Raw genomic sequence first — 25,602 nt, 5'->3', positions numbered from 1 at the left:
AGTGCTGAGGAAACCCTTGTTAATTATTATGTTGGGTGAGAAATGATTGGATGCTGCCGTAAGTGGGCGTCTCATCTGAGTATCGCTGAAAATAATGAGTAAATGAGTAGTACCCCAACACCCAGTCTCGCCATTTATTATTTCACTAAAACGTCATAGCATTATGTAAATTTCTCCACTGGTTTCTCGCCTCGCCGGAAGCGGGTCGCCCAACCGGCCGCTGCGGCACCGAATATTGCAGTCAGAAAGGCCATCAAGCCCGGCCCTCGAGCCCCGACCTCCTGCACGAGACCTGTCAGCACGGGGGTGGTCATGGCAGCAATGGCGGGGATGCTCTGTGCCACGCCGGTCACAGAACCAATCTATGGAAATTTTTTGAGCAGATAAGAACCCCCAAAAATAATCAGAGAAAGGTCATAACTACCAGCGGTTCGTAATATTATAAGGAAATGTAATGATTGGTTTAAGGCTCAGTGAACAGTCTCAAGCATCCATGAATGAGGTGGTTGAAGTACCTACTATGCCAGTGGTTGGAACACTACCTTGGAAGGTGAGCAGCGGTCAACGATGATGGTTGAGGTGGTGGTTTGGATGAGGGTACCGCTCACGCTCAGTGGAACCAACATCATGATGGTGAATACCATGGAGGGCGCGAAGGTGAGGCCGAGGAGGGAGGCGGCCTGCACCAAGGCACTGTAGAGCAGCACCACCTGATTGTCGCCGAAATAACGAGACACTCGACCCGCAAGGAACCCGGCTGCTGCCCCGATGATGCCCTGCCGGAGGTACAGAATGATACTGCTCGCTGCATCACACGCGTCGCCTCGCCCAAAGGAGCTAATTCAATGCTGTGGTGGTTCTTGAAGAGGCAAGTATTGTCCATATTATGACCAATTTTTTTATCGGAAAACTTTTACAAAATTTTCTTTAATAGTAATTATGTAGCAATCTGTCAACAATTGAAAAGATCAGATGCCAAATATATATATTTCAAACCACAAATTTCTGGTAATGTGATGTCTTCATTGATGTCTTCTAGCCTGGGGAAAGTCTGGAAAAGCACCGGCTTCTTCAAATGAAGTGTGTCACTTTTAAACAAAAAAATTGATAGGTGGCAACGCAACTATTTCATATCCAACTGCCGCTGCCTCAAATCTTTTCCCGTAGTGTGTATTGAAAGGAACATATTATAAAAAAAATAATAATTTATTAGTATCTTTCCTTTACTCGTTTCAATCTTCGTGTCCCATTATACCGTCTCCTTTACTCATACATGTTTAGTGCCATCTTTTAACGTTAGAGTATAGATTAAAAATAAAAGCTGAAAAGAAGGTTGTATTACGTACCTGAAAGGATATGATGTAGCCGATGGCCATGGATGACACGCCGAATACTTCGTCCACCATCAACACAAAGCTGGACCGGAACGCGTACAAGGAGAAGGTGAGGAAGAAGTCCACCAGGAAGATGTCGCCGAACACCTTCCAGTCGATTTCCTTCAGTAATTGAATGGGAAGGATGTGCTCCGTGACGACAGGATCCTGTTGTGTGGGCTGATCGCTGGGCTCTTGGCCCTCGCTCGTGTGGGAGTGGAGCGGCAACGCGGCGGGCAGGAGCGCCAGGCACACGGCTGCGGGGCACACACGCTCAACTTTCTGCCTTTGCTACACTACAATCATATTGTAAACTTTGGGTGATGTAATTACGTTTATAGACTGAAAAAAAGTATATCCGTTTTCTATCATTTATTTATCTATATTTATATTGTTATTTACAATTATACAAGCATCGCGAACTGACTGACCCCAGTTAATGGAGAAGATGGCGGCGCTGATGGAGCACACGACGCCAAAGCTGTTTTCAAAGTTTGTCAGGTGACCTGGAAAAAAAAACCCTGTGCATCAGCAGTTGAAGTTTATCGTTACAACATGCCAATCCTTTCCTGATATAGGGTATTCATATAATACCCGACACATTAGACCTGTTTGCTCAGAGACACCCGAGTCCTTGTCGACTGACCGACTTGGTCGGGTCGGCTGACGTCAGCCGATAGAGTCCGTCTGTCGGCACCCTGCTATGGGCCGCCATTGGCAAAGGCCAGTGGTCCCCCGATAGGGAGAGAGCAATCTTTGAACAACAACAACAACCTGTTTGCTCGATAATCACAAATTAGTGTATGCTGTTACGACAATCTGCACCATTGTTGCGTTTCATTCTATTCAAAGTTTGCTGGGTTTTGGACCCTCTGAGTAGACCACTCTGGTTACTTAAGATAAAAATGACGTAACTCAGTTTGTGGTTACTGGAACGCTGTCCGCGAGCATCCTGCCCCTGGACGCATATACAAACCCGGCAACTCCTACGCGAGGGAATGAGGGATGATGACAGAGTCTGTGAAATGTGATCGTTGATAATAAGTTGTCAGATCAAAAAGAGTAAACCTTAATTGCAGTGCATAAGAATGATGTTGTAGTGACTCATAAACATTGGATTTAATGCCTTAAAGATGTAAGACATGAAAAAAAATCCTTCCCTAAGATATTTTTGTAGAGGATTTGAATATGTTCAATAAGTATCATTTATTTATCAGCATAATGCCAATTTTAGTTATATGTAGTTCAAAGTGCTTTCTTTAAATGCAATATGAATATGTCAAGCCGTAGCAGAGTTATTGTAAAAGTCTATTTATTTACTACCTGAATGAACTTAAATGAGTTTCATATCACTGTGATTGAAACATCTATACTCTATAGCGTCACGTTTAGCCGAGTTTACGCATCTATAGGCAACGCTTCACGAACGAGGCTTGTGACTTGTGATCACCTTTTCTTTTTTCCTTTTTGTAGGGCAAGTTTAAGTCAATTACATACATTATGAAATGGTTCTATGTCATACTGAGGGTGAATAAACACTGCCATAGTAGCTTAGACTCAGAAGAGATATAATGATGATAGTGATATCTTATTCAGTCACTATTAGTCGAGAAGAACACGTAGTGAAGAACAATTAGTTAGCATGTAGTCGCCACTGTGGTGCTAGTTTTGGTGCTAACTCCATGCCGCTATAATGACTCCTGTACCGCTAAGCATGTAGAAGGAACTGGTGTCTCACTACCACAACTCAGGCACTGACACACACACCCAATCACTTAAAAATGTTATTTTGCTAGAGAAAAAAATCGTTCTCGCAAAATATATTTTCATTACTTTCAGTCAATAATGAAAGTGTGCAAAAGCCACCAAGATAAGAAGAAAACTATATATTAGAACATTTAATCCTAGGTCCGCTACACAGACCCGCCGTCACCTACCTCCAATAGCTGGGCCGAGGATGACGGCGATGCCCATGGCCCCGCTGAACTTGCCCATGACCTGCGGCCTGTCTGGGGGAGGTGTCACGTCCGCCAGCACAGCCTTGCACAGCGTCGTGCTGTGCTTGAACACCCCTGCCTCAACATTAGCCAGAATCATTCGGTGCAGTGGTATATAAAACACCTAAGTGTAAAATTATTTGACAGAAATAGTCAAGATCATTAATAAACATTAGAAAGAGAGTTTGAGATACGACAGAGCCCTGCGGAATACCATCATTTACAGGTTTAGTGGTAGAACAGTGACCGTTTACCACAGCAGAGATAGATCGGTTTGAAAGGAAACTGGAGATGAAAGTACAAACAAAGGGATAGAGTCCGTAGGAAGGAAGTTTAGAAAGCAAAGATTTATGCTATACCATGTTATAATTAGAATCGTGTCGGTGGTTATGGTGGCAGGTGTTGGCGATAGTATTAGGGGTTACGTGTACATCACTCGCCTAGTGACTCGCCTGTAACTAATCTGGATACAGCCATGACCCAGAGTGAGGCGGAGACGCCGAGAGCCATGTAACTGAGCGCAGACACCGCCAGACACACTAGCAGCAGCGGCCGCCGCCCCCACCGGTCACTCCAGCGACCCTGCGGGAGCACACTGTTCATGAGATGCAGCTTGAGTGAGGCTGCGCCCGGCTATGACACACGTTAAGTGAATAATGTTCTGAAGAGGAGGAATCAGTTAAAAGACGTCACCTGCAGTACCTTGCAAGATATATATTAGTTTTCAATCAGGAATCAAATTAGTTTAGGCAGAAAAAAAAATATTCGCCGGAGCTAAAATCTTAAAAGAATCTATTTATTGGTGCATGTCATATGTCTTCAAAACAGTCAACTTTAATTCGATAGAAAGTATAATTGTCACATTTCTCATTAGGTTTTAGTAAAGAAAAAAATACACACACACACACACACACACACACACACACACACACACACACACACACACACACACACACACACACACACACACACACACACACACACACGCCAGTAGGAGATGCTGTTGTGATCCCTCCAAGTCAGGGCCAACCAAGGTATAGCTACTCACTATTATCGGGGAGGAGCCGAGCTGCAGCATGCCGTAGATGGACCGGATGGCGCCGTTCAGGAGCGGCGACATGCCCAGCTTCTTGAGCTGCACCACGAAGAGCGGGATGACCAGCATCACCCCCACCAGGTCCTGCCGCCCACACCACCAGGTGTTACACCACACTCAACAATCTCACTACTGCGGCTAAACACGTGAAAGGTAAGACAAATATTTCAACGTTCATGTAACCCTTGCCAGAAGCTGATGTTCTGTTGCTCTACCCACATACATCCCCCCCCCCACCCCCACACACACACACAGAGAGAGAGAGAGAGAGAGAGAGAGAGAGAGAGAGAGAGAGAGAGAGAGAGAGAGAGAGAGAGAGAGAGAGAGAGAGAGAGAGAGAGAGAGAGAGAGAGAATCATTGTCAATAGTAAACATAAACCGTTGGGTTCGTTGCCTGTATGGAAGGGTGTGTAAAATTGTGGGCATATGCTGAGCTGCGTCTTGCCTCGGCTTCATTTCCGCCTCCTTAGCCTCTGAGTCGGGTAAGGAACACAAGACGCAGTTGCTTGCGTGCCGATTGATTTAATTTCTGAGGATTTCCCTTCAGGACGCATGCACGCAGGCACCCTTCGTGTTCAGAGCAATATCAGCGGCATCGATCATCTTCCCCTTCACGTGTTCTGTATAAGCTTTCTCTTTCTTCCAGTCGCTTGCAGCGATGTGCAGGATCGACCTCCGGGAACCGTGTCGCATGTTAGGGTAGTCGACCTTTGATGATAACAGGCTACGTGTCTTTGTCGACTCGTGTAGTGGGGATTTCATGATTTCATGCCCGGCTGGTTAAATCTTGCCCTGGAAATGGAAGTGTTCGAAGGCTGTTTTCGTAACGGGAAGGCGGTGCAGCAAGAGTGTTTTCGTATTAGCAAGGCAGTGTAATGATATGTTTGTCATGGCTGCAGTACGAAGGCGGCAAGCGGAATAAATGAGCGTATGAGTCGTGTCCTCTTTTCCTCGTCACGAACCGAGCAATATTTTGAAACGCTCCGAAGCTCCGAGGCAACAACTGTATCCAGCCGTTCACACCGAAGACGTGAAGAGAAACATCACAGAAAGCTTTATACCTTATTATTTCAACCTAAAAAAAAGACAATTATGTGGAATACGCATGTGCTTTATTTTATTTGCAGTGATCAAAGTATGTGAAAATCCAATTAAATATTACCGGACCGCCTCATAATCCACTTAAGAGCACAAACTCTTAGAAAAGTAGCAAACAGCAACAACAAACAAGAATACGAACTGACAAAACACGCACTGACTATACTGCTATTAATTTGTCAAGATGTAAATTACTTTGAAATCTAACAGAAATGAAACCCTAATCGTGAATAGGTCTTAAAATTCTAATGTATCCAACAAAAATCGTGTTGGAACGTCTCAACTTGAACCTCAGTGCGTACAGTCTTTGCAAACCGGCGAACAGGGAAGAAAATGGAGAGAGGTGTGTGCTTGTGTGTGTCTGAGCTGGGAACAAAGTGTTAGGTGAAAGAAGGAAGGAACACATGAGATTAAATTCAGGTAAGGCTGTTCTGTCCGAGCTATGTGTTACTATTTTCAGTACACCGTGAAAGAGAGAAAAGACAATAGTGAAGGAAGAAACACGAGTTGGGGAGTCCGAGTAAGGCTGAGAATGGCGGCGTTGTTAAGTAAATCCTCATTCACCAAGCGTAGGGGGAATGGAGAGAATACTATCCATACAAACCCTATGACATACCGTTTTTCGCAAATATCTTTCAAACGAAGACTCGATGCAAACACCAGTCACATCTCCGTCACAGTTTCCCTTTCTCCATACAGGGTGGCGGCAGTGCCCTCCCATGTGACTGCGAGACGTGCATCTACTAAGACGAGCTGCTGACTTTGAAGGCGTGAACACCAGGCGCGACGCTTTACGTAAGTGTTATTGTCTATCAATTTTGAGTAGCTACCTGTGAAGGGACGTGCAGATGCTCGTTACGGATTGTTAATGAGGGGAGAGGAAACTCGATTATATCCAAGGGGAAGTAAGGTGACAATCTACCTGTGAGGGGGCGTGTACCTCCTTTCACCGGTTTTCAATGAGGGAGAAGGGTGAACTGATAGAAAGGGGAGAGGTAAGCGAAAACTCATTATGTCTAAGGGAGATTGATTACAGTCTATCTGTCTTGGTTGGTTACATGTGAAGAGACGTGTGCCTGTTGTTAATGAAAGGAAGAAAAAACTGATTGGAGAAGGAAAAGGGTAAAAGAAAACAGCTGCCTTAAGTAGGGTCTGACATGGGGACCTGCCTGATTCCCTCCAGATGATTCTAGGCAATATTTTGAATATTCGTATTTGAATTATTTTGTAAAGCATGATGAAATGAACTGTTCTTTGGTGTTGCTGGAAACGAAAAGACAACAATGTAAGGACAAGGGAACCACACACACACACACACACACACACACACACACACACACACACGATCCAGTATAAACAGAAAGGAGATTGGAATTACGCCCGTTGCGGTAGGTGTGACTGTCTACTTCTAACCAACATTAGCAATAGACTACATACATCGATGGTTATGCTGGTTATGGACTTACCAGGAACCCCACGAGATACATGAGAAGCTGGACATTCCTGGCAGCCGCGGCTCGGCCACCACCGGAAGACATCCTCAACCCGCTCTCGGCCGCTCACGAGTATTGCAAAGTATTCCCGGCCACTGCCTGGGTAGTCACAACTGCCAAGCTCTGTTTTGTATATTGCTGTAAAGTATGGTGCGGCACCCATAAAAATGATCAATTATAACAAAATGGCGGCCTCAGATTAAGTGATGGTGAGAGAATACTTAATGAAGAACTTTACTTTTTGTTCAACTATTAATAATAAAAAAAAAATAATAAACGGTTTATTGTAAGAACCAGGCAGCCCTAGAGCTGAAAATATACATCAGTGGACGATTTAATGAAACGAATGAAACAATTGAACAAAATAATATGATTGATGATAAAATGAAAATAGAAATAACAATAATAACACTAATAATAGCAAAGATAATAATAATAATAATAATAATAATAATAATAATAATAATAATAATAATAATAATAATAGTAATTCTAATATCTAACAATTATGGCAATTTGGAATGAATCTGTGACAAATGTTACATGAGCTATTTTGTATTACATATCTATAAACGTTTCGGAAATAATATATAAATGCTTACCTTTCCAATGAGGAATATCTCCAAACAATACCGATATACTTAATTCATGCGCGTGACTCCTCCCGAAGTGCTTACGAGTGCCAGAGATAACAGAACGTTTGTACTTGACGTTACTTTCACTAGTTTTATCCAGTGCGTGTTAATAAGAGTGGGAAACAAGAACTTAGTGTTTTATTTTCTTAAAGAATCTTTTCAAATAGCTGTAGTTTGTTTGTTCTTTTGTTTTTTTGTTTCATGTTCACCATCCCTCCAGCCACCGTCCTGCACTCCCTTCGTCGCCACTGTTGCGGTCACACTGAACAGTATAACGTGGTCTACGTGATCTGTGAGGAGCAGCGTTATCGCGGTTCGTGATTACACAGATAGCACGCCCATATCACAAGTTTAGATCATTTGTTTTTACTAAGAGCAATGCATGTGTCATATATGTTTTTGTTGTAAATGTGTAATTCATGAAAGTGATGATAAAAGAAAATAAACTGTTTAACCCAATGGTGGAATATCGGAATGGCAACGGAAGGGACAGCAGCCCCACTCTTCTGGGGAACGTCCTTGACAGTAACTTTTGTAACCCTTGCCAGAAGCTTATGTTCTGTTGCTCTACCCACTCCACCCCCCCACCCACCCACACACACACACAGAGAGAGAGAGAGAGAGAGAGAGAGAGAGAGAGAGAGAGAGAGAGAGAGAGAGAGAGAGAGAGAGAGAGTAGAGAGAGTAGAGAGAGTTATGTATATGTTGTGGATGGTTGGCTAAATGAGGCGGTGCCCACCTATCATATAAAAGGGATGAAAATAATAGAAAAATACTGTAAAGGTTTTATTTTTAAACAGTCATAGTTACAGTTGACAGGGAGAGGTAGGCCTGCACGGAGAGCGTAGAGAGCGGGGTGCTTGCGTCACAAGATCGACATCAAGGCAAAGAATGTCTCTGACGATGTTATTCCCACAATATCTTTTCTCTGTCCCAGACTATGACTATAAATAAACCTGACTGTGCTTTATTTAGCCCTGTCTCATTGCATGCTTTTCTTTAATTCTAGGACATAAACTCCTAGAGCTAATCGTCGTGCATGGCAGTATTCGACACAAGTAGTACAAATAGTTTCGAGTATATACAGAAAAAAAATAAAAGTTCTTGCGCAGCGCACCGTCATAACGACTATATGATATAACCTCATGTTTCAGACTCTGGGAAACTTGATCTTTTCCTCTGTACTCTTCTGAATGAAGGAAGGAGAACATACAAGAGTGTGACATAAAACTACACACTGATCGTTTTCACGGTAAGTGATGTGTTTTCTGCAGTTATCTTACACACACACACACACACACACACACACACACACACACACACACACACACACACACACACACACACACACACACACACACACACACACACACACACACACACACACACACACACACACACACACACACACACACACACACACACACACACACACACACACACACACACACACACGAATTTATGATGTAATCAGTGTAGTAATGCGTTAGCTATCTGTGTGGTGTTCTTTTATTAGATATTTATCACCTTTATCTTCACAGTTCAAGGCTGTATATATCACCCACAATCAAGTGTTTAAATTTACATGCAAACAAACACCTACTCATGTATTCAATTGCATAAATGTGACGTTGAGTTGAGCATCCATTACACAGCAACAATGCACAGATTTAGCCAGCTGCCTCGAGCAAGTAAACGCCGGTATTGTACTTAGGCCAATGTCACAGACAAGCGTCATCTCTTTGCATCATGCATGTAATTAACTTTGAGCCATGTGTTCAGTACTTAGTGGAAATAGAAAGGAAATAAAGGTATGTAGAAGAGTAGAAAGGAGAGATTTAGTATTCATAACGGAAGGAGGAAAATTCAGAAAATATGATGCATGCATGTAGTCATTCCTTGCTTTTTCGCGGCTTTTACATTGATAGTGTCGCACTTTAACGTATTGCCCTGACGAAGCAAAAATATTGCTCGGAACCGCAAATAAGCAAGTGCATGGCGGAAAGTTCAAGTTTACGGTCAGAACCAAGGCCTGTAGAAGTGGCTTCCGAGAGACCTTGGGCAGGACTGCAGATACCCACTATCAGGTGTCATCTGCCCGCCGGGAGACGCCGCCAACAGGAGGGCGTGAACACGGCTCCCTCACCGGGCAGAGTTGCCTCACACACTTTCGCGTCTTTCCCATTGATTGCCTTGTTTCGTATCTTTTATTTCACCTTGTGCTATAGATTCGGTTATCTTATCAGCCTAGATGATAATAAATATCATCAGTGCCTAGCTTGTTGGATATTGTTAGGCCGTGGTGTAGAGCCAAGGGACAGAACTCCTTGGAGGGTTTTGTTATTTGTTTGGGGTTACAGGATAGTGGTAACTCCAGTTAGAGTCGTGGTATGCAGATTCACCCAGCAGTCTCCAGCAAATAGACAGTGGTGTTGTGAGTGATGCCGAGGTCTCTGAGGCAGGTGTGTAGGTCTTGCGGGTGCACGCCGTCCAGTAAGACCTTCAGGCGACGCCCGTCCACCCGCACGCCCCGCGCCACGCCCAGCAGCTCCGTCAGCGTCCAGAGAGGGGTGGTGCGCGCCAGCAGGAGCGAGTTGTCGGGCAGCATGAAGTACACGTTGATGTCATCGTCGTCTCCCCGTGGCTGCTCCTCGACTTGTGGATATCGCATTGCGTTGTTCTCCTTCGTTTCGTCACACTCATCACTATCATCATCGTCATCGCTATCCTCCTCATCACTATCCTCATCATCGCTCTCCTCATCATCGCTATTATCATCATCATCATCATCACTATCTTCATTATTGCTGTCGTCATCTTTACCCTTGGTATTTTCATTTTCGTTTTCTTCATCATCAATGTTATTGTTACTCACATCATTACCATCATCATTTTCCTGATTGTCTTTATCAGTAGCCTCCATCACAGTGTCTGATCCCTCCTCTCCCGCACCCTCATCGCCCTCACTTTCACCATCATCAGCCCCGCCCAGCCTAGCAATCTTAGTACTAGATTCCTTCGTTTGAGGAAGGTGAACTTGGTACAGCAAGGGTTTTTCTGATACCCAAGAAACCCCTAATAGTGGATTTTCGTGTGTCTGATCTGATCGTCCGTATTTGGTCGCTGGACGGGATCTGAGGAGACCATCTCTCGCGTGGGACATGTACTCCTTCAAAGTTTTGCCTTCAATGCTCACAGTCACCACGTAGGGTGGCTCCTCCTCTTCCTCTGATTTCTGACGTGAAATCACAGATGAATCGTCCACCGTCGGCAAATTTTTCATCTTTGTGTCAATGACATCAAATGTCTTGCTGCGTATGAGTGGCGGTGGCTGACTTTGGGACTCCTTGCTTGACGTGATGGAAGGAAGAGGAGCATACTTTGTCATAGTGGAGCTTCGGGGCCTAGATCCAGGAAGGCTAACTGCCGGTCTCTCGAGAGGATCGCTTCCATGCCAATCTTTATCAAAAAAATAGGTATCACTGAGATCCGTAAAGGTCTTTTTACGACGGAGGCTGTAAGGTTTGCCATCTCTTCCAGCAGGAGGCCTCATAGCCCTTGCGTGAGGACTATTCAGAGGGTCGATGGGGGTCACGGGAAAATTTCTCTCCAGTATGTTTTTATCCACCTCAGAAATAGTGGACCTCCCGCTGGAGGAGGAAGATTTATGGGATGCCAGGTCCACGGTCTTTCCGGCAGGGGTGGAGGAATTACGTTCCAGGATGGCCTTCCGAAGCGCAGTGGAAGACTCGAGACTCTGCAGCTCCGCCAGGCTGGGGCGGCGCCAGTCCCGCGGGGTGGGTGGCTCGTACCAGCGGCGCTCCGCTGTCATCACTCGCCCCGACCCACCCCGCCGCGCCGCGTCCTGTCTCGGACGCCTTCCCTCCACCACCACGAGGCCAGTTAGCTGCTGCCTGTGTGGAGAGATAACAGTTAGTAACTAAGGCATACATGTATGCTTACACACACACACTCACACACACACAAAGAGAGAGAGAGAGAGAGAGAGAGAGAGAGAGAGAGAGAGAGAGAGAGAGAGAGAGAGAGAGAGAGAGAGAGAGAGAGAGAGAGAGAGAGAGAGAGAGAGAGAGAGAGAGAGAGAGAGAGAGAGAGAGATCTGAGTGCCTCGGAATTTCTGCAGTATAAATAATGAAGTAATTATTTAAAGGGTGATATGTCTGTAAACAGAAGAGGAAATAAAGAAAATAATAAAACTAAAAGAGATAAAATAAGAAAAGAAGATTAAGAAAACAATTAAAGAGAGAGAAAAAAAGAGATGAGGAAAATTATGAAAATGGAGAAGAAAATGAGAAAAGCACGAAGAAAAAGATAGAAATAAAGAAATTATGAAAAAGAAAAATGCTGGAATGAAAGAAAAACGTCTAAAAGAGAAAATGACTAATCAATGGCAGTGCAACACCCGCGTCCACGCTCCTCGCGGGCACCAAGGCCTCTCACCTGTCGCCGCCCCGCCAGTCACGCCCGCGCAGCCCGCCAGGTGAGGGCCCGGACTGGGGCCGTGGGGAGATCTTAGTGGCGGCTCCATCGAAGTATCAAAGAGCTGGAAGAGAGTGAGTCAGTTTTAGCCGCAGTAGTCCCTACCACGTCGGTAATAAGACGAAAGAAATTTGAGTCTTACACAAGTTACTGCAAGCAGCGTTCCTGAGACTAAAGGTTGCGCTCTTTACCGTATTAGGGTAGCACTTTTTCTTATGGTATAAATCAATATATGGAAGGCCAGGGTAAAAAAAAAGAAGCCCTCAACACGCTGCCCCAACAAAAATAGACCGTAAAAGACGTCAAAAGACTAAGCTCAGTTTTGGTTCGGGAGATGCCTTCGCACTCTTCTCCTGAAAGAGTTTTAAGTCGTAGGGAAGGGGAGAATCGACGAAGGTAGATGATTATATCACTGTCCAACAACAAATTTATCGTTTAAGATTTATTAGCTGATTCAGGACAATTTTGATGTGCTGAATCCAAAAATCACATTGGTTTTGCTCAATCAGATCAACTTTTTTATCTATCGCCACATGATGTTTTTTTTACTTTTTTTTCTTACACGTACGGGTGTTATATATTTATATGAGGCAAAATTCTTTCTTATTTCTTCAAATAAACGAATTCTGAAGAGTTTTTAACTAACTGGTATATTTTGTATTTTGTTGTGACAACAGTCCGGGTTCACCAAGTACCCGTGCTTTCTGCGCGTGTGTGATAGTAGGGACAAAGCTCAGCATTACACGAAGAAGGACTGGCCTGTACGGGAGGAATTGGTGCCTTACAGAGCAAGGAACGTCATAAACAACCCTCTGGTGAACAGGGACAGGATACTCTTCCCACCGCTGCACATCAAGCTCGGCTTGATCAAACAGTTCACCAAAGCTCTGGACAAGGATGGTGGCTGCTTCACTTACTTGTGCCACACTTTTCCGGGATTGACCATGGAGAAGTTGAAAGCTGGCATCTTTGACGGTCCTCAACTCCGTCAGCACATCAGAGATCCAGAGTTTGAAAACTCAATGAGCGAAGTGGAACTGGAAGCGTGGAAGGCTTTTGTTCTTGTCGGGAAGAACTTTATTGGCAACAAGAAGGCCAAGAACTACGCAGAACTTGTCACCAATATGCTGACTGCTTTCAGAAACCTCGGATGCAACATGAGCATCAAAATACATTACTTATTTTCACATATGGATCGGTTTCCTGAGAATCTGGAATCAATGAGCGACGAGCAGGGGGAGAGATTCCATCAGGACATGAAAGAGATGGAGAGCAGGTGTCAGGGACGCTGGGATGCAGCCATGATGGCTGATTACTGTTGGACTCTGAAGAGAGACATCCCTACCGCTGAGCATTCTAGGAGTTCGAAGAAACGGAAGTTCATGCCCTGAATTTTGAACAATGATGACCTAATATCCAATTTACATGTACTTACCTTTATCAATGTCTAATACTCAATGTACACTTATCAATTTTTGTAACATTTACTTAATGAATTATGTTAGAAAACGATTTTTTTCTTAAAAACCTATTTCGGATGAGAAATATTTAAAAAAATCAACCGAAAATGTCACAAAAATGTAATCGATTCAATTATAAGATCGGATATTTTAAAAATCGACTTAGCACAAAAACCTGACCTGATCGAGAGAAACGGGTATCATTCTCGGATTCAGCGGTGCAAATTTGTCAGTTGAAAAAAATTAGAGAACTCCAATTTTTTTTTCGTAACCCAGTGATTATTATTGTTATCAGTGAAAGGAATTAAGGAGTGAAGCTCCTGATTAAACATTGCATTCAAAGTTAAACAGCTTAATGCTTCTGTAGGAAACTTTGGAAAAAGTAACGCAGCGTTGAGAAATATTTTATAAACTCTAATGTGTTATTCTCCGTATATTGTATATAAATGTATACTTTAATAAACAGATGCAAAGGATTTATACACTACGGACTGAGTTCCTGCAAGACCTAGGCGTTAGGTGCGCGATCGATGCAGAGGATCAGCGTACCTTGTGTAGCTAAAGGTTTCTTGCGTCTCTTGACCTTAAGAGTTGAGAAGACGAAAGGTTAGTCGGACAGGGAAGGTGACTTCCGACAAACATTCCAGGCGAGGGAATCCGCGTTTTGCGTGAGGAAGGTCTCAACTATGGCTGCTGCGGATTTCCTATAAGAAAACATCACCAAGCTACAGGAATGGAACAAAAAGTGGCTGCTTCAATTCAGTGAAGAAAAATATATAATCCTGCGTTTGGGAGCGGATATCCAGCATACCAATACCACATAGGAAACACTCCACTATCCACCACAGAGGCAGAGAAAGACCTGGGACTATATTTTACCAGGCTACCAGTGAGGGCAAAATACGTGCCGATCGCAGCGGACGGGTTAACGACTTCATCACCCTGAACGTGAATGAAGAAAGCTCGTGCCTGGGCTTTGCTATACGGAATCAATCATCCTATTCCTTGACCGCTGCTTCAGTATTAGTTATCACTGTTAGACACTGCTTTGCCTATTCCTTGACCGCTGCTTCAGTATTAGTAATCACTGTTAAACACTGCTTTGAGACTCATAATGGGAAAAAAAATAATATTGTTTGGATACTGAAAGCGAACGTTGTTTCTCTGGAATTCACATTGCGTATAGTTGGGATTACTTCGGCTCAGTGGCGATCTGCTGCTTAGGACCGCTATAAGGGTGCGGCCACACTGCATGCGGTTTGCTGGGAGGGTAGAGGGTAGCGGGTTGCCGTGCGGGTCAGCGGCAAGAACAAACACATGTTATCTAATTCGAGTGGCCATACAGGACGCGGGTAGCGGGTTCCCTCCAAGCTTACCATCATTGTGTGTGCTATTGTATGTACGGTGATAGACTCCCTGGTGTGTAGACTACTCCCAATTCATTCATTCATTCATATATTCCTTTATTCTCTCTCTCTCTCTCTCTCTCTCTCTCTCTCTCTCTCTCTCTCTCTCTCTCTCTCTCTCTCTCTCTCTCTCTCTCTCTCTCTCACCCCACCCCCCACTCCCACCCCTGATGTAATAAGAGTGAGAACACGGAGTAGGACTTACCTAGTTGCCTTTATCAGCACGCACCGCTCCTTCCTTCTCTCAATGGCAGTGTGCATCGATATTCACTCGTACTCATTCCCATGTGGATACGCGTGTCAGAGAACATTAAATTCCTCATGCTAGCGTACTGGCATCTAGAAATCGAAGTTATAAAATATGAACCCACTGACGATGTAGAAGGCAGGCATTAATATTTTTTTTTGTACAGCTAAGGAGACAGTTCAAGGGCGTAAAAAAAAATTATAAAAAAAGCCCGCTACTTACTGCTCCTGAATAGAGGTCAGAGGAGTGGCCAAAAAGATATGTTGCATTAATCATTGAAAAGTATTTGTTTTCACGCTCAGCTGGTACCCACGTAGCTGAATACCTTACAGTTATACAAGCACTGCACCTTCGAATGTCTGTTTCACGTCGTACCCTAACATGATAGTTCATGCAGTCTGTAATATTTGTAGTAATGAGAGAGAGAGAGAGAGAGAGAGAGAGAGAGAGAGAGAGAGAGAGAGAGAGAGAGAGAGAGAGAGAGAGAGAGAGAGAGAGAGAGAGAGAGAGAGAGAGAGAGAGAAACTTACAATTTTTGCTTTGTTTGCATTGTTCACGCCTCCTTACTAGAGAGAATATTGTTGTTAATTTGTTTAACCGCCAAGCCTGCAGTGGGCCACTCGATATAATTACCTAGGCCTAAAAAAAAAAACAGTTTCAGCGCAGAGCAGCGGGAGGTGATCAGCAGGAAGCCAAGTTTTGATGTCGAAGGCGGAGCGCGGGGAGGGGTGTTCGACCCTAATGTATCCAGGCCAACCGAGGCAGGCATGCCATTGTATTGACCCGGGAGCGCCTTCACCCGGACCGGCCGGAATAATTCATGGAAGCCCAAACGCTGTTATCCGGCCTGCGGCACCGCTCGCCCATGGGGATTAAGGCGGCTGTGCTGTTTATATATTTCATGCTAATTAGTAATCTACATTAGATATGTTTACCGCTATATAAGTTTGTATATAGACATATCTATCTATTATCTACCTACCTATATCTATATAGATAAAAAAAAAGATAAATATAGATCGACCGATCGACAGATAAATAAACAGATAGACAGATGTAGATATACGTACACATGTATGTGTGTGTGTGTGTGTGTGTGTGTGTGTGTGTGTGTGTGTGTGTGTGTGTGTGTGTGTGTGTGTGTGTGTGTGTGTGTGTGAGAGAGAGAGAGAGAGAGAGAGAGAGAGAGAGAGAGAGAGAGAGAGAGAGAGAGAGAGAGAGAGAGAGAGAGAGAGAGAGAGAGAGAGAGAGAGAGAGAGAGAGAGAGAGAGAGAGAGAGAGATTTTTTTTTTATTTATTTATTTATTTATTTTTTTTTTTTTTCCATTACACTGGCCGACAAAATTCAACATTTTTCTGCTGACGTAAGTTTGAGAGATGCTTCAAGGTAATTTGGGTCGCCGATTTAAAAAATTGCTTTCGTTTTTGCCCCTAACTTCAAGGTTTTCGTTCCATGGGTGGGTCCGCATTGGAAAGAATTTAATGAAATTACAATATATACAGTATACAATTTTTGCCTAATTTATATATACTGCAGATGATTTATATTTTTCTAATATGAGAATGTGTGGATCTGAAATCGACTAACTTTTGCTTGGTAAGCAAGGAGGATATACAGAATATCATGTTTCCTGTGTTTATGGGAGAGCCGAGCTAAGGACAAGCTTTGGGAGCAGAAAATGTGGCCAGTGAGAACAGGGCAGACTGTTGGGGAGGTGAATGTCATAAAGCAACCACTGCAGAGCGGAAAATAATCCTTCCTCCACTTCATATCAAACTGGATTCCATGAAGCAGTTTGTCAAAGCTCTTAACGTGAAGGGTGACTGCTTCATTAAGTTCATAGGCACAGCATTTCCTGGCCTGAGTTGTGAAAAAATAAAGGCTGGTGTTTTCGATGGACCACAAATTAAAAAAAGTAAATGGAAGACCCATATCATAAACTCAGTGACTGACAGAGATAAAAGCATGGGCGTCCTTTGTGGCTGCCGTGAAAATTTTGTGGGGACACGAAGACTGAAAATTACAAACACCAGGAGAAATCACTGCTGTAATTTTTTTTTCATCTTTTGGGCTGTGTGTGTGTGTGTGTGTGTGTGTGTGTGTGTGTGTGTGTGTGTGTGTGTGTGTGTGTGTGTGTGTGTGTGTACTGCAACAGAGCATGAAGATTCATTTCCTCAACAGCCATCTTGAGGAATGTCCCGAGTTATGAGAGTAATGAGCATAGCGAGCGCTTTCATCAAGATATTAGGTTATGGAGGAGAGGTGTCAAGGCTCAGGGGACACACGCATGATGGCAGACTACTGATGGAGTATTCAGAGACTGTTAAGATATAAAGCGCTCCAGATGTTCCCGCAAACGAAAATTTGTTCCATGAATATGTTGTTTCCAGACGTGAAATACTGTCAGTAGCTATAACATTTTTTTTATTTTTGGATTCTTTTTTTTACGTACGGAAATGGTACGAATAAGTACGAAAAGAAGAATCGTACCTTCGTGCCGTACCATACTTGAATGAAGATATCGAACCGTAATATCGAAACGTATTTTTGGCCCCAAAATAACCGTACCGTACCGTAATATTGTACCAAACCGTACCGTACTACCTGCCCTGCCTACATGTTCAGATCACCAATCAAACCTGACTTTAGCACCTTTGGTGAAGAGGAGCCACTGGGTGCAGCATCGTCCAAGCAAGAGTCATACACAGGGTGATACATCACGGCAGCCACTTAAAATAAAATTATCCCGTGCCACGAACGGACTTTGGCCGTCCACCAGGTTCCACAAAGATCCTACCTGTTCTATGGGCAGCGTTACTTAGTAAAAGGAAGTAAGATATTAGGGAAGATAACCTATGACACAACTGAAGGAAGAGGTAACGAAGACATAACGTTATGTAATTTAATGGTGTGGCAGCAACATAACCTTACTACATCTACACAGCTGTCCTGACGGAGAGATTACAACTTACCCAAGAAGATACTCGTAGAGCATTCGCAGGTACTGACATGTATCAGCCTTCACTTTGCACATGGATATAGCCAATGGATTTAGTTCATCTTATCGATCCTGAACTTTTTTCATCACTTGCTTTCCCGACATGAGGAGTACGGACACCAATCCCGCCATTCCAAAGTGTCGACATTGTTTGGCCAGGGTGTCGCTCAGCGGGTGGGCTGAACATGCTCACTTTGCCCTGACTGCGACATTTTTTTAGAAAACAGTCATTTTCGTTGAGGCAGGTTTTCAGGATGTTTTTGACATACCATAAATTATTGGGGGCATGTTCTTAAATCACAGTATTGACATCCCTACTCAACGACTTGTTCCAGCTGTATATAACTCCATCGACTGAGGGGTCGTGGCCGCACCAAACCCCGGGGCGAGGCTGTCCAGCGTGAAGGTCACCGCCACCACCACACGTTGAGGCTGAGTGACAACTGCCTCGCCTCGCCGGTGCCGCGTGACCTAGTCGCCACAACAGTGCGTTGCCATGCGCTGCCGGGGAATGTGTGAATGCTGGCCGTACCTCTTTGTTGCTCACCTGACAGAGAGAGAGAGAGAGAGAGAGAGAGAGAGAGAGAGAGAGAGAGAGAGAGAGAGAGAGAGAGAGAGAGAGAGAGAGAGAGAGAGAGAGAGAGAGAGAGAGAGAGAGAGAGAGAGAGAGAGAGAGAGAGAGAGAGAGAGAGAGAGAGAGAGAGAGAGAGAGAGAGAGAGAGAGAGAGAGAGAATCTTCATCAGTGACCGAAGATGCATCCATTCTTCCTCGCTGATGTAATTCTCTAGCATTTTTATTTCATGCCGAGATAGCACTAAGGGAATGTCAGATTTACTTTTGACTTAACATTTTAATAAGAAAACGATTTAATGTGCGATTTTTTTGTTTTCATAGGTCTCGTAATTTGATGATGTTCTTTATCCCTTTCGTGCTACGCTTAACCTCACTGCCATTTACGTAAGTGACATGTTTGTCCGCCATTCCGACGCTATGTGTATTGTGTAAGAAACGCTTCGAAAGTTCAAACTGAAAAACCGTGTTCACAAAAGTCTGCGGCTAATACTCCTAAGTTTTAATAATCAAAGACAACAAATTTTTTTTTTCCAAGACACTGACTGGCATTGTTGAAACTATTTCTCAGTGGGACGTTTAGAAGAATTTGAAGTTTGATTGTTGGGAAATATATATATGAAAAGTACGACGTAAAAAATAATCAAACTAAACAGATCATCATTGTGAAGGAATATTCGAAGGATACCAGACCTTATGTTACTGAGAAAAGGCTATTTGGTGGGTATTTCTTCAAGTCTTTTACGTCACCTCTGTAACTGATATAATGGAGGCATTCTCAGGCTCTAGGGTCTAGAGCCTGGAAAAAATGACACCATTGTATTAATTCGCACAAAAGAAGGCGACAGAAAAGCGCTAAAGAACTGAGGACCATCTGAAGCTGCAGTCATTTCATACACGAAGTAGTTTCTTTAAGTATGAAACTACCCGATTTTTTTTATTTATTAGATCTTTAGTAGTTAGGTAATCTCTTGCTTTGCCCCTAATCATTCCTTTTAAAAGTTTCTTAACTTCATCCACGGCTTCACCGGAAACTTCTAAGTTCATTGAAGCATTCGACGCAACACCTTCCTCCCACTCATCTTAATCACTGTATAGTTCGGAGTTGAAGATTGGCGCAACCCTGACGGTCGCCTCCACGTTATTCGTGACGTTGCCATTTGCATCCTTTAGAGCAAAAGCCTGATGTCTGCCAATGTCCTTTCTGGGCTGGTCGATAAATAAGTACCTTGGGCAACCTGGAGAAGGTAAATTGTGGTAATTCGTATGTTTCACTTGCCCTGTGTCCCGGGGTTATGAGTTCTCACTCACCACTGGCTCAAGGTCCAATGGGACGAAGATAAGCTCAGAGGTCACGCGCAACTACAGCGTAAGCTCCCACCTTTACCTTATTAGTATGAACTCCAAGACAATGGTGAATTGGAGTTCTGAGATGCTAGTTGTTTGCAAGATTGCAGGATTGACTTTTGAGGATAATATAAATAGCACAGCAGCATGCTGACCTACCTACCACTAGTGCTTGTAAAAGTTATGGGATCGTCAGTGCTGGAAAAACGACTCTCCAAACATGTGTTTTCTTGTCTTTATTTATTGAATCTGAAGGCAGGTCTAAGGGCAGCAATACAAAATCAGATCAAATCATTAACTATCACCAAGACCTTGCTAGCTGAAATCAATCCTGGGAAAAGGTGTTACGAGCAATAGTTTGAACTCATCCTTTGACTGCAGAACAAGATATTAAGAGAACCATCACGACAGACTTGGGCTCGATCCGTGCAACAGTATGAAGGAAATGAGTGCAGCTGGTTATAATAATAATAATAATAATAATAATAATAATACCCCCGCCATATCATAGTTATAATTATTACTTATTTTTACAATCATTATTATTATCATTATTTTTGTTCGTGTCGTGGGAGGAGTTACATGACATTGGTGGTGGCACGGTCCGCATCAGCCTAGAGTCGGGGGTCGGGGGAGAGGAAGCCGTGGACAGGACACACTCGGCGGGCGCACGTCCTAGAATTCCTCTGTGTCTTCCGGGATGCGTCCAAACTCGGCGTTGGAGGCGTCGTAGAGAGACTCGGCCTGCTCGCACGGGTAGGCGTCCTCTTGCATGGCGCACGCGAGGGTGTCCTGGCTGAAGACCGTCTGGTTGCCGCACATGAAGGAGAAGTGCGCCTCCTCCACCAGCTGCCGGCCCGGGAAAGGAGAGGCAGTTAGGCGTGCAGATGAAGTGTGAAGGATTAGTTTAAAGTATTACCGAATATTCTCGTGTTGTCTTATTTTGTTATCACAGTTGTTATTATTATTATTATTATTATTATTATTATTATTATTATTATTAGTAGTAGTAGTAGTAGTAGTAGTAGTAGTAGTAGTAGTAGTAGTAGTAGAAGTAGTAGCAGTAGCAGTAGTGGTAGTGGTAGTAGAAGTAATAGTAATAGTAGTAGTATAAATAATAGTAGTAGTAGTTGTAGTAGTTGTAGTATCATAATTACTATTATAATCACCTATTATTATCATTTTTATTGTCATTATTACTTTTATTATTACTTATTGTGAATAGTTGTTGTAGTAGCAGTAGTAGTAGTAGTAGTAACAGTAGTAATAATAATAATAGTAGTAGTAGTAAAACGCCAATAGATGGAGGCCCGTAGTAGTAGTAGTAGTGGAAGTAGTAGAAGTAGTAAAAGTATTAATAATAATAATAATAATAATAATAATAATAATAATAATAATAATAATAATAATAATAATAATAATAATTGATTGTAATGATTATTATAAATACAATCTTCATTATTGTCAATAATATTATCTATAATTTGTGTTGTTAATTCTTGTATTAATATTATCATTGTCATCATCATCACTTAGAAATCTTTCCGCCAGCGCCGGAACACTTACGTTGCCCTGTTCATCACTGACGGGCACACAGACGTGGAAGATCTTGCAATCGTTGTTCACGTCGGCGTAGTAGCCGTAGGGCCGCCCGGCGCAGGAGAAAGTGTTGACGATCTGCCTATGGAGCAGCTCCGCGCCGTAAGGCAGCTGATAGGCCGAGCGCGCCGTGACGGCGATGAGGCACGCCGCAAAGAGCACGACAGCACACTGGGTCTTCATGGTGCGGAGGACGGCTGCCGAAATAAAGGAAAAACACATGCTGGACTAACGACCCGTATATATTTTATCGGTATGTCACACTGACAAAGCAGAAATATATAATGAACTTCTATTGACAATCTCGCACTAGTGTGTATATCGTTAGAGAATCAGAATCTATTCAAATTGATGGCAATAACCTATTCTTTGGTCTCCAGTCCGGCTCTAGCCATTTTGCCGCTCTAGGCGAGATTATGATATATAGGCGCCAAAATCAACACCGTCACCACGTCACCTCATTGCCCACCGGCGAAGTTTACTCTATTTACTTATTATAATTGTGTAAGTTTCTTCAAGAGCGCCCCCCTCCAAATGGTGACGACGTAATCGGTCACCTGTATACGACCAATGCCAAAGCCGGCTCTGTTTGGTCTCGAGGCATGTGGCGTATTTTCCACCCACAATTGCGAGACAAAGACACGCATATACAGACGCTGTTAGAATATGTACGTATCGTATTTTTACTAAATGCTCCCATCCTCCCTATATCAGTCATCTTGCTTTAAAAAGTAGTGTGAGGGATCAGCAATGCCCGGATACCATCAGCCAGCAAAATGTTAGCGACAATACGTACTGCTAAGTCTTTGGTGTCAACACATGACAAAGATTGACAAAACCCCTTACTTCTTTACTAAACGTTTTGAAGCAGATAGATGAAAAAGCAGGTAACTTACATTGTTCTGGTCTGCAGGGAGTGGGTGTAGAGAACTGCGCCGTGCCGCTCCAACCTCTGTATTTATACCTAGACGGGCGAAGGTGCTTTCAAACCGGTCAGGGTATATCCTTCCATTAAGGGAAAGTCTGCTCAGATAGAAAAGGAAGGCTGGGGACTTGTACCGTGTGGTTATATTTATGAACCTACACGCTTGACCACTTATTCGCTTCCTTCGCATTTATAAGAAAATAATAATCGTAAACGAGGTTATAGTTCATCATTAAGAAAGAGTGAGGGAGAGAAAGTGAGAAAAGTGACTGGCGGGGTGAGTGAGTGTTGCTGTCCTCGCCGCGGGCCATGAAGAGGCGGCGGTAGGAAATTAGTCGTTATAACACGAATCTTGAGGACGGACAGGGTGAGGCGGTCAGGTGGTCGCTGCCAACCACAGGGTATCTTTGGTCGTAATTTCCTGACGAGGACTGGGCGTGGGGTGGCGCTCCGAGGAGAACCGGCGGGAGGCATCCTGGCGCCGCCCGACAATGTGTGCCGTGTGAAAGCAGACACGGCAGGGTAGACTCAGGAGAAGTGTACTTAAAAGAGGCGAACAGTGACGACGATATAGAACTGTAGCGGTAAATGTATTTTTGTTGTGTGGGAAAGGAATAATTATGGAGCAGTAGTATAATCTCCTAATAAGCACGCATTTGCACACACACACACACACACACACACACACACACACACACACATACACATTACAGCAGCAGCATGTCTTTTTACAGAGTTCCCAGGATAACTTTAAGGAAGCAAACAAGTTATCCCCAATTCTCGCTGCACTCCAGACGCTTACTTCTCACCCACCCAAGGTCTTGTGGGCATTTCGGTAACGTGGCGCGTCTACGTCAACAATTTTCACAAACATGAATTTGGGAAAATACCAATGGGAAAAAAATTGTCATGGAAGTATGTGACCATGGCAGTTATATTTACTCGAGGTAATTTATGCCCATATGTCTGTCAAACTATTCGCAGACAACTACATAATTACATAGTATTGTTTTGCAGACCACTATTGCATAATGACGACTCGCGAACCTCTAGATGGTCCAAAAGACCTGTTTGCACTCAATGAAAACTGCATGATAGTGAGCCAAACACCGATCGTTCGGGGCCTTGTTGAGACAAATGGAGCAGCTACAGTCAAGGGTTAGCAAGCTACGGGCTATGGTATACTTATGACATGATCAACATATAGCAAAACACTCCGTAACTATACCAACAACGGCCACTGTGGGAGCAGCAGCAGCTAGGGAAGGCACAGCAGAGGACAGCAACAAGAACAAAGAACAGCAATAACAGCAACATCGACAACAGTGAACGGTGTTTTGTAAGAAGTGAAAATTAAAACATTAGCAGGAACAATAACAACAAAAATCAATTGCACCGCCATCACCAGTTTATGAAACAAACACATAAATAACAACACATGAGACGCACACGTCAGCATTACATAAGTGACCTTCCAGCATTATGCCTGCCGGGCCCGGGCACACGGTCAGCGGGTCACTCGTGTCTGGCTGAGGGAGGGGCGGCTGGGAGGGCAGGGGGAACACCGTATTAAACCCAGATCGGGGAGCCGCCCGCCTGCGCCTCCTGTCCGTCTGGTATTCCCGGGTGTCTGGTAAGCTTTAGCCTCAGAGTTACAAAAGGACTCGCAGGATGATAGGTCGTTGCGGTGTCGGAGGGGTCCTAAGTAAAACGTACTGCTACTACAACTACTACTACTACTACGGCCGCTGCTATTACTGCTAAATAGATAGATCAATAGATAGATATAGATAAAAAGATAGGTAGATAGAGATAAATAAATACTTAGATAAATGGATAGAAAGAGACAGACAGACAAAGAGACGTTTATATACACACACACACACACACAGGCACATGCATGTATATGATGAAGAGGCTGTGGTGGGGCCAGGATGAAGCGGTGAAGGAGCAGGTTTAGGGGCGAGGAATGGTGGGAAGGAAACTTTAGGAAGGGCAGTCTGTCTGGTCACCTCCAGCAGATTCAAGGTCGTCTGCGGCGGCCAGTCCCGCAGGGGCATCAAGGTCCAGCGGACACTGTCCACGCGTCATAAAAGTTTTAAAAAATTTATTAAAAATGAAGTTTTCGGTGAAAGTGCGTCAAATTTGGGAGCGTTATTCGTTGGGATAAGATTCTTAATGGTAACATATGGCAACTTTTCTAAGGAGCGTAGATGAGAAGTTTTCAGCGAATTTTGTTTGTTAGCCTACTCTGATGGGAGAGGAAAAAAATACAGTTTTCTCGGTGTAATTCGGGAACTAATAGGCGTATGAGAAATTTGAGGATACCATAAGAATCCTCACTAAATTCCGCCTCGAAACATATATTCGGCTAAAAAAGTTGGCCCACAAAGTTTCAAGCTAGCGAGTGGGGAAGAGTTGGTACGTCGGATTTATTGTCTACAATACTTTATACGGAGACTTGAAACAAGTTTGTATCGCGGCGGCAAAAAAAGGCCGGTCGAGCCTGAGAAATGTATGAGCAGAACAGAAACTTATTGGAAGCTTATGGTGCGCGAGAGGGTTAAGTAGATTTCTTTCCACACCATAATCCTCAAAACACTCTATAAACCCTTCGTGTCAGCTCTGTCATAAGTTTTCTCCAGGGTCATGAAAGCAGGCAGCAGCTTCCTACCTTTCTCTTGGTACATTCCAACTACCACCTGCATTGCAAAGATCTGGTCTCCACACCATCTCCCTTTCTTTTCTTGCTCATTACTTACATTTTCATTAGAAATTTTACCTTCCACTTGTTTGAAGCCAGTTCTTTTACCTTACCTTGCAAAGTAATTGAATTCATTCCCATATCAATTTTATAAT

The 25,602-nt window shown here is 43.7% G+C and overlaps 3 protein-coding genes and 1 long non-coding RNA gene across 10 annotated transcripts; 1 reads left to right on the top strand and 3 right to left on the bottom strand.

Annotated features, from left to right (window-relative positions):
- Window positions 1–120: 120 nt before the first annotated feature.
- LOC126981072 (major facilitator superfamily domain-containing protein 9-like) lies at window positions 121–7,968 on the bottom strand. Of its 3 annotated transcripts, none has more exons than XM_050831751.1 (9): window positions 7,660–7,968; window positions 7,031–7,180; window positions 4,419–4,550; window positions 3,823–3,952; window positions 3,311–3,445; window positions 1,805–1,879; window positions 1,347–1,630; window positions 543–776; window positions 121–362 (listed from the first exon to the last, which is right to left on the bottom strand). In XM_050831751.1, the coding sequence occupies exons 2-9, from the start codon at window positions 7,100–7,102 to the stop codon at window positions 162–164; spliced, it is 1,263 nt and encodes a 420-aa protein (XP_050687708.1). In that variant the 5' UTR covers window positions 7,103–7,180; window positions 7,660–7,968; the 3' UTR covers window positions 121–161. The 3 variants fall into 3 exon arrangements, with proteins under 3 accessions (XP_050687708.1, XP_050687707.1, XP_050687709.1); XM_050831750.1 differs by having other exon boundaries at window positions 7,031–7,195; window positions 7,660–7,967; XM_050831752.1 differs by lacking the exon at window positions 7,660–7,968 and having other exon boundaries at window positions 4,419–4,604; window positions 7,031–7,178.
- LOC126981077 (uncharacterized) lies at window positions 4,731–18,905 on the top strand. Of its 2 annotated transcripts, none has more exons than XR_007733731.1 (3): window positions 4,731–6,359; window positions 8,847–8,944; window positions 18,637–18,905. It is a non-coding gene; the product is annotated as an uncharacterized LOC126981077 (long non-coding RNA). The 2 variants fall into 2 exon arrangements; XR_007733732.1 differs by lacking the exon at window positions 18,637–18,905 and adding an exon at window positions 15,958–16,515.
- LOC126981070 (uncharacterized) lies at window positions 9,070–18,648 on the bottom strand. 2 transcript variants are annotated; one of them, XM_050831747.1, is made up of 4 exons: window positions 18,276–18,648; window positions 15,261–15,394; window positions 12,151–12,253; window positions 9,070–11,606 (listed from the first exon to the last, which is right to left on the bottom strand). In XM_050831747.1, the coding sequence occupies exon 4, from the start codon at window positions 11,522–11,524 to the stop codon at window positions 10,091–10,093; it is 1,434 nt and encodes a 477-aa protein (XP_050687704.1). In that variant the 5' UTR covers window positions 11,525–11,606; window positions 12,151–12,253; window positions 15,261–15,394; window positions 18,276–18,648; the 3' UTR covers window positions 9,070–10,090. The 2 variants fall into 2 exon arrangements, with proteins under 2 accessions (XP_050687704.1, XP_050687703.1); XM_050831746.1 differs by lacking the exon at window positions 15,261–15,394.
- A 1,535-nt stretch (window positions 18,906–20,440) lies between the features above and the next one.
- Window positions 20,441–24,420, bottom strand: LOC126981074 (U-scoloptoxin(01)-Cw1a-like). Of its 3 annotated transcripts, none has more exons than XM_050831756.1 (3): window positions 24,193–24,420; window positions 21,786–22,015; window positions 20,441–21,068 (listed from the first exon to the last, which is right to left on the bottom strand). In XM_050831756.1, exons 1-3 carry the CDS (start codon window positions 24,200–24,202, stop codon window positions 20,895–20,897), a joined length of 414 nt encoding a protein of 137 aa, XP_050687713.1. In that variant the 5' UTR covers window positions 24,203–24,420; the 3' UTR covers window positions 20,441–20,894. The 3 variants fall into 3 exon arrangements, with proteins under 3 accessions (XP_050687713.1, XP_050687714.1, XP_050687715.1); XM_050831757.1 differs by having other exon boundaries at window positions 24,215–24,239; XM_050831758.1 differs by lacking the exon at window positions 24,193–24,420 and adding an exon at window positions 22,715–22,863.
- Window positions 24,421–25,602: the final 1,182 nt, after the last annotated feature.

This window comes from Eriocheir sinensis, chromosome 46 (genome assembly GCF_024679095.1).
Source record: "Eriocheir sinensis breed Jianghai 21 chromosome 46, ASM2467909v1, whole genome shotgun sequence".
NCBI lineage: Eukaryota > Metazoa > Arthropoda > Malacostraca > Decapoda > Varunidae > Eriocheir > Eriocheir sinensis.
This window is presented reverse-complemented; position numbering and strand designations above follow the sequence as displayed.

Coding starts and splice junctions, on each gene's coding strand:
- LOC126981074 (XM_050831756.1), bottom strand. Junction 21,069..21,785: donor TCAGTGATGAACAGGGCAAC/GTAAGTGTTCCG, acceptor CCGGGCCGGCAG/CTGGTGGAGGAGGCGCACTT.
- LOC126981072 (XM_050831751.1), bottom strand. CDS start 7,102: ATGTCTTCCGGTGGTGGCCGAGCCGCGGCTGCCAGGAATGTCCAGCTT. Junction 1,631..1,804: donor CATCTTCTCCATTAACTGGG/GTCAGTCAGTTC, acceptor TGTGCCCCGCAG/CCGTGTGCCTGGCGCTCCTG. Junction 363..542: donor ACCGCTGCTCACCTTCCAAG/GTAGTGTTCCAA, acceptor AAATTTCCATAG/ATTGGTTCTGTGACCGGCGT.
- LOC126981070 (XM_050831747.1), bottom strand. CDS start 11,524: ATGACAGCGGAGCGCCGCTGGTACGAGCCACCCACCCCGCGGGACTGG.